Source organism: Penaeus vannamei, chromosome 37, assembly GCF_042767895.1.
Source record: "Penaeus vannamei isolate JL-2024 chromosome 37, ASM4276789v1, whole genome shotgun sequence".
NCBI lineage: Eukaryota > Metazoa > Arthropoda > Malacostraca > Decapoda > Penaeidae > Penaeus > Penaeus vannamei.
Genome location: NC_091585.1, coordinates 24,722,176 through 24,729,675, shown reverse-complemented (window position 1 = coordinate 24,729,675; position 7,500 = coordinate 24,722,176). Strand labels below are relative to the sequence as shown.

The 7,500-nt window shown below is 32.7% G+C and overlaps 1 protein-coding gene across 1 annotated transcript in view; it reads right to left on the bottom strand.

Moving 5' to 3' along the window:
* Positions 1-5,021, bottom strand: part of LOC138859672 (uncharacterized) — an 89,409-nt gene extending 84,388 nt beyond the window's left edge. Inside the window, exons 1-4 of the mRNA XM_070115484.1 lie at positions 5,005-5,021; positions 4,597-4,749; positions 3,614-3,811; positions 3,466-3,530 (exon numbers count right to left, since the gene is read on the bottom strand). Of these exons, the coding sequence (XP_069971585.1) occupies positions 3,466-3,530; positions 3,614-3,811; positions 4,597-4,749; positions 5,005-5,021 (433 nt within the window). The remainder of the gene's footprint in view (positions 1-3,465; positions 3,531-3,613; positions 3,812-4,596; positions 4,750-5,004) is intronic.
* Between the last annotated feature and the right edge of the window lie 2,479 nt (positions 5,022-7,500).

Below are 7,500 nucleotides of genomic sequence, written 5' to 3'. Positions count from 1 at the left end.
ACGGCTATACAAAAAACAAAACAAAACAAAACAAAACAAAAAAAAAAACTCACATTATTCTTTTTCCAAGAGATATTCTGCCAAATTCAAATTCAGCGAACTTATTCACTCACTAATGGTATTGCAAGACCTAAAGGGAATTATACGGATGCAATACGTGCCTACATTATTTTATCTTTCTTTTTTTTTTTTAAGTAAGAGCCTATCTGTTTTCTTTCTTTTTTTTTCGTTTTTTTTTTAATTTCTTTTTCATCCTGTTTTCTTTTTCTTTCGTTTTCTTTCTTTCGTTTTTGTTGTTTTTTTGTGTTTTTTTATTATTCTTATTAATCTTGTAATTATTTTTTTATTTATCATTTATTATGTTTATTAATATATTTTTTAAGTAAGAACCTACCTGTTTTATTTACTTCTTTCGTTTTTGTTTTTGTTTTTTTCCTTTTTTTGCGTGTTTTTTTACTATTCTTATTATTTTGATTTATTATTTATTATGTATATTATTATTATCTTTTTAAAAGTAAGAAACTATCTTTTTTCTTTCTTTCTTTCGTTTTTGTTTTTGTTTTTTGTTTTTATTATTTTTGTTATTACTTTTTTATTTATCATTTATTATGTTTATTATTTTTTTGTTTAATTAAGAACTTACCTGTTTTCTTTCTTTCTTTCGTTTTTTTTTCGTGTTTGTCATAATTTTTATTTACTTTTTTTATTTTATATGTTTATTTCTTTTTAAGTAAGAACCTACCTCTTTTCTTACTTTCTTTCTCTCTTTCATTTTTTCTTCTTTCTTTCTTTTTTTCCTTCATTCTCTCTTTCTTTCCTTCCTTCATTCATTCTTCCTCTCTTTCTTTCTTTCTTTCTCTCTCTCTCTCTCTCTTTCTTTCTTTCTCTCTTTGATTCATTCATTCATTCATTCTTTCTCTCTTTCTCTCTCTCTTTCTTTCTTTCTTTGATTCATTCATTCATTGATTTTTTTTTCTCTCTCTCTTTCTTTCTTTCTTTCTTTCTTTCCTTCTCTTTCTTTTTTTCTTCTTCTTTCTCTCTTTCTTTCTTTCTTTCATTCTTTCTTTTTTCATTCTTTCTCTCATTCTTTCTTTCTCTCTCTCTCTCTCTTTCGTTCATTCATTCATTCATGCTTTCTTTCATTCATTCTTTCTCTCTCTCTCTTTCTTTCTTTCTCTCTTTCCTTTTTTCTTCCTTCTTTCTTTCTTTCCCTCATTCATTAATTCATGCTTTCTTTCCTTCATTCTTTCCCTCTCTCTCTCTCTTTCTGTCTTTCTCTCTTTCCTCCTTTCTTCTTCTCTCTCTCTTTCTCTCTCTCTCTCTCTCTCTTTCTTTCTTTTTTTGCGTGTTTTGTATGACGCAATTTGCATCGCTCGCCTTTTTCTTCGCTCCGTCGAGAGAACCGAATTTGCGATTGTGAATTTCATCGTAATAACTGCATTTCGTTGCTGTTGACGTGGTTGGTTTTGTTTTTGTTATTGTTTTTTTTTTTTTTTTTTTTGTATGTTGCTGTTTTTTATGGTATGGGTTTGTTGTTGATGTTGTTGATGTTGATGATTTTGTTTTGTTTTTTGTTTTGTTTTTGTTTTGTTTTGTTTCTCTCTCTCTCTCTCTCTCTCTCTCTTTCTTTCTTTTTTTCTTTCTTTCTTCTCTTCCTTTCCTTCTCTCTTTCTTTCTTTCTTTCTCTCTTTCTTTCTTTCTTTCTCTCTTTCTGAATATAATGATGATCATGATAACGATAATGACAATAATGACAACTGTTAGAACATATATCTATGACACTAACGGTGACACCTACAAAAAAAAATAGTAATCATGATGATCATAATGATTATCATTATTATCATCATCATTATTAGCATTATACGAATAATAGGAAGAATTGCAATAAACATAGGAATAAGAAAAAAGTAAGAATGAAAATGGGAATAATGTGGCTATTATAATGATAATGATGATAAAGTGATAATGATAATGATTATAAAGATAATGATATTGATTATAGTAATGATATAGATGATAATACCATCAGGATGATAATGAGAATGGTAATGTCATTAATGCTAATAATTATAATGGCATTAATGATAATGATAATAATTACAATAGTTAATAATGATATTCATGATGGTTATGATAACAAGCGTAATGCTACTGATACTACTAATGACAATAATGATAATAATATTGATAATAAAAAATTTGATAATAATAATAAAAAGATAACACATAAAGGAAATCACAATATGAATAATCATAATAAGGATAATGATAATATATTAATAGTACTGATAGTTACAAAAACGATGACAAAAATAATGATAAGAAGGAGAATGATAATGATAATAATATCAAAAGTAATAATGATGAAATAATAACATTAACAATAAAAGTAATGATGACAATATTAATGATAATAATAATAATTTCAAAAGTAATAATGATGAAATAATAACATTAACAATAAAAGTAACGATGATAATAATGATAATAAACACACACACGCGTATTATTATCATTATTATTATCAAATAACACACACACGCGTATTATTATTATTATTATCATTATCATTATTATCATCATTATTATTATTATTGTATTAAGAGCCACCACAGGTCGCGACCTTGAGAGAGCTTACCTGAGGCAGCAATCATAACACACACACGCGTGTATTATTATTATTATTATTATTATTATCATTATCATTATTGTATCAAGAGCCACCACAGGTCACGACCCTGAGAGCTTACCTGAGGCAGCAATCATAACACAAACACGCGTATTATCATTATCATTATTATTATCATTATTATTATTGTATCAAGAGCCACCACAGGCCACGACCTTGAGAAAGCTTACCTGAGGCTGCAATCAGAACACACACACGCGTATTATTATTATTATTATTATTATTATCATTATTATTATTATTATCATTATTGTATCAAGAGCCACCACAGGTCGCGACCTTGAGAAAGCTTACCTGAGGCAGCAATCATAACACACACATGCGTTCTTATTATTATTACTATTATCATTATCATTGTTCTCATTATCATTATTATTGTATCAAGAGCCACCACAGACCACGACCTTGAGAAAGCTTACCTGAGGCAGCAATCATAACACACACACACGCGTATTATCATTATCATTATTGTATCAAGAGCTTACCTAAGGCAGCAATCAGAACACACACACACGCGTATTATCATTATTATCATTATCATTATCATTATTGTATCAAGAGCCACCACAGGCCACGACCTTGAGAGAGCTTACCTGAGGCAGCAATCATAACACACACACACGCGTATTATCATTATCATTATCATTATTGTATCAAGAGCTTACCTAAGGCAGCAATCAGAACACACACACACGCGTATTATCATTATTATCATTATCATTATCATTATTGTATCAAGAGCCACCACAGGCCACGACCTTGAGAGAGCTTACCTGAGGCAGCAATCAGAACGAGTAGCACCCAACTCAGCGGTATTGATCTGCTGTTCATTCTCCTCCTGCAAAATCAGAGACATATTTGAGAGAGAGAAAAAAATTAGGTATCAACTTGAGGGCGACTTAAGACGAACTTTGGGAGGACTTAAGTGTACTTGATGAAGATGACTCGGGAGTGTGGAGTTCAGGATGACTTATCGTGTTCCAGGCGATGACGAGATGGACTGAAAGATGACTTGTGACTTGTGATGAATTAAGTAATGCTTGAGGACTGACTGCAGCTGCGTCTGGCGACTTAAGGTGCATTTGAAGATGACTTAAGAGGACTTCATGGTGCTCTTCCCTGATTAAGGGCTTAATGGTTCACGATGGAGCAAGTTAAGTCTAATGGCCTTTCTCGAATCATCAGTGGGGGTTGCCGACGAGTGAAAATTTAAAGATTATGAGATAAGTCGATAATTCTTGATGAAATCGTACTTATAAAAGATGATTATGTACTATTATTACTACTATTATAACTACTACTACTACCTGAGAAAGTCGATAATTCTTGATGAAAACGTACTTATAAAAGATTATTATGTACTATTACTACTACTACTACTACTACCCACTGATGGGTAGTAGTAGTAGTACTGCTATTACTATTACTACAACTAGTACTACTACTATCACTGATGCTAAGGTTACTAGTACTACTACTTTTATTACAACAACTACTACTTTTGCTAATGCTAAGGTTACTGCTACTATTATTAGGACTATTACTTGCACCATCAGTTGTAGTAAAGATAATAATAATGATGATGTTACTAACAAAAAAAATAATGATAGTAATAATAATAATGATAAAAATAATAATAATGATGATAACAATGACATGATGATAACAATAAAAATGATAATGATGATAATAATAATAATAATAATGATGATTATGATGATAACGATCATAATGACAATAATAATATTGATAATAATGACAATAATAATAATGATGATAATACTGCTTTTGATAGCATTGTTTGGCGAAATGTTTATAATGCTCCTTGGCCTGTTAAAGCTCTGAACATGTTATTATTGGACATCATAACGAAGTTTGTACCCAGGAACTTAAATCTCGTTTACATAATGAAGCATGGTTTAATGAACGGTGTCACCAGGCTTATAGGGACAAACATGCTGCCTACAATCTCTGGTCTGCTAACCGTACTCGTCTTTGTTGGGAGAATTACGTTGCCATGCGAAACACGGCGACTAATGTTCATGAGGAGGCTAAATCTAAATACAGCAAATAGTGTTTATGAGGAGGCTAAATCTGAATATAATGGTCATTTGAAAGTTCTCTCACAAGCCTCATAGCTTCATAAATGGTGGTCAATATTTAAAGCATCTCTGTTTGGTCTTGAGTCCTCCATTCCTCTTTTAATAAAACCTGATGGTAGTGTTACGTATAGTCCGTTTAAGAATGCTACCTTGTTAACAGATTTTTTTTTCTTTTTTTTTTTAACAAATATTAGCATATATTTAACTTACTCTTTCATGTCACCCATTGCTATGCTCTAATTCATTTGCTTTCAGGTCGTCTGAAATCAAGTATCTTTTATCAGAATTAGATGGATACGGTGGAGTAGACCCTTATGGCTTGTTTCCTTTGATTATAAAAAGGTTAAATGGTCAATTAGCTCCTAAATTAGCCGTAATCTTAAGCCTTTTAGTCAGTAAAGGGTCATTTTCAGAGTGCTGACGCTTTGGTAATGGTACCCCTATTCCTAAGGGCCCATTTCAGTGTTCACCTACTAAATATAGGCCTATTTCAATTACACCAATTTTATCCAACGTCTTTCTGTACATTTGAGACCGTTTCTTCCAGAGACTCAGTTTAGTTGTAGAAAGGGACTCGGCTGCAATGATGCACTGGTTATGTTGGTGCATGAAATGCAGTCTGCTTTAGATAAGGGTCATGAGTCAAGACTTGTCTCGCTGGATTTTTTGACACTGTTAATCACAAGGGTTTAGTTGTCAAAATCTATTTTGTGTTGGTGGTAAAGTTTTAAGTATTTAAACTGAATTTTTAACTGGTAGGCAGCAGTGTGTGCATGTTGATGGTAGTTTTAGCTCTTATTCCCATGTGTCTTCTGGGGTTCCTCAGGGTAGTGTTCTTGGCCCTTTGCTCTTTATCTTATATACAAGCGATATGTGGTCTGGCATTACTAATAAAATGTTGGCATATGCTGATGATACTTCTCTCTATGCTGATATTCCTTCTCCGGCAACTAGGCAAATAGTAGCTGAATATAGTCTCACTGTAGACCTGATGATGATTCAATCGTGCTCTCGGTGGGACATGAAATTAAATCCTACTAGGACTAAAGAAATGATTGTGAGTAGGTCGCGAACGCAGTTGCCTCTGCATTCAAGTCTGCTAATTAATGGAGTCTTAATCACTTCAGTAGATAACTTGAAGCTCTTAGGTGTAACCTTTGATTCAAAGCTTACATTTGAATTGGGTATTAGGAATAAAGCTCTGGCAATTTCATCCAAGTTAGGTATCATTCGCAAGTGTAAGAATATCTATGAAGATAATATCATTACTCGTAGATGCTTCTTTTCTTTTATTCTGCCTCATTTTGAGTACTGTTCTCCTGTACGGTTATCTGCTGCAGACTCACACTTAAGACTGCTTCATCGTTCTTTTAATTCCATTAAATTTCTCTAGTTTGAGTTAAATTTGGACACTGGACATAGGGTTATTGGGGCTCTTTCAGTCTTATACAAGATTGTAACCGATAATTCACATCCCTTCTATAAGTTTTTACCTGATTTTTATCAACCTGCAAGAGTTACCAGAAGTTCTATGACCCTCAATTCAATCACATTTGATGTAAGTCGATCGTCTAGAAGTCAGTTTTCTAGATGATTTTTTTTTTTACTGTTATTTTTATACTTTGGAATAGCTTGCATTCAGAGATTGTAACTTCTCAGACTCACGATAAGTTTAAAAGATCAGCTAAAATGTTTATCTTACTTGACTTTCTATTCTTTCATTCTTTCTTGGCTGTATCTTGACCTGCACTGACACTTTTGTTGGTTTAAACCCCTTATTTTTAGTGTGGTTCTTTATATAGCTTACTATAATAATAATGATAATAATAAAACTTATCATGACAAAAATTATAACAGTAATAATGATATTGACAATTAAATTAATAATGATAGAGACAATTACAATAATAATGATAGTATTTGTAATGATAATGGTAATAACAATGATAATGATAATTATCATAATATTGATGATAAAATTAATAATACTAACAATGATAAAATTAATAATACTAACAATAGTATAAACAACGATAATGATAAGGACAATGACCATAACAACAACAACAACAATAATAACAAAAAAATAATACAGAAAACAATATAAAAAGAATAACAAACGGCATCCACAACGAACATCGATAATGATAATAACGAAAACAGCAAAATCCCAAGACACCGATAAGCGACCCCCAAGGAGTTATTCCCTCAGAGGAGAGAAAGAGAGAAAGAAAGAGAGAGAGGAAGAGGAAAAGGGAAGAAGGATGAACTCAATTGCACATCAATGCTTCTGATACATCAAAGGCTATTCGAATCAGTATGGAACTGTTGCGTTGAATAGATAATCAATTGCAGTTCAACAGGTTTGCGGAGGAGGAAGAGAAGAAAGAGGAGGGGGGAGGAGAAGGAGTAGGAGGTGAAGGAGAAGGAGTAGGAGGAGGGGAAGGAGTAGGAGGAGGGGAAGGAAGAGATGATGAAGGAGGAGGAGTAGGAGGTGAAGGAGAAGGAGTAGGAGGGAGATGAAGGAGGAGGAAATGAAGGAGAAGGAGGAGGAGGCGAAGGAGATGGAGGTAGGGGAGGAGGGAGGTAAGGGAGGAGGGGGAGGAGAAAGAGTAAGAGGAGGAGGTGGCGAAGGAGTAGGAGATGAAGGAGGAGGAGGAGGAAGAGATGAAGGAGGAGGAGGAGAAGGAAGAGATGAAGGAGGAG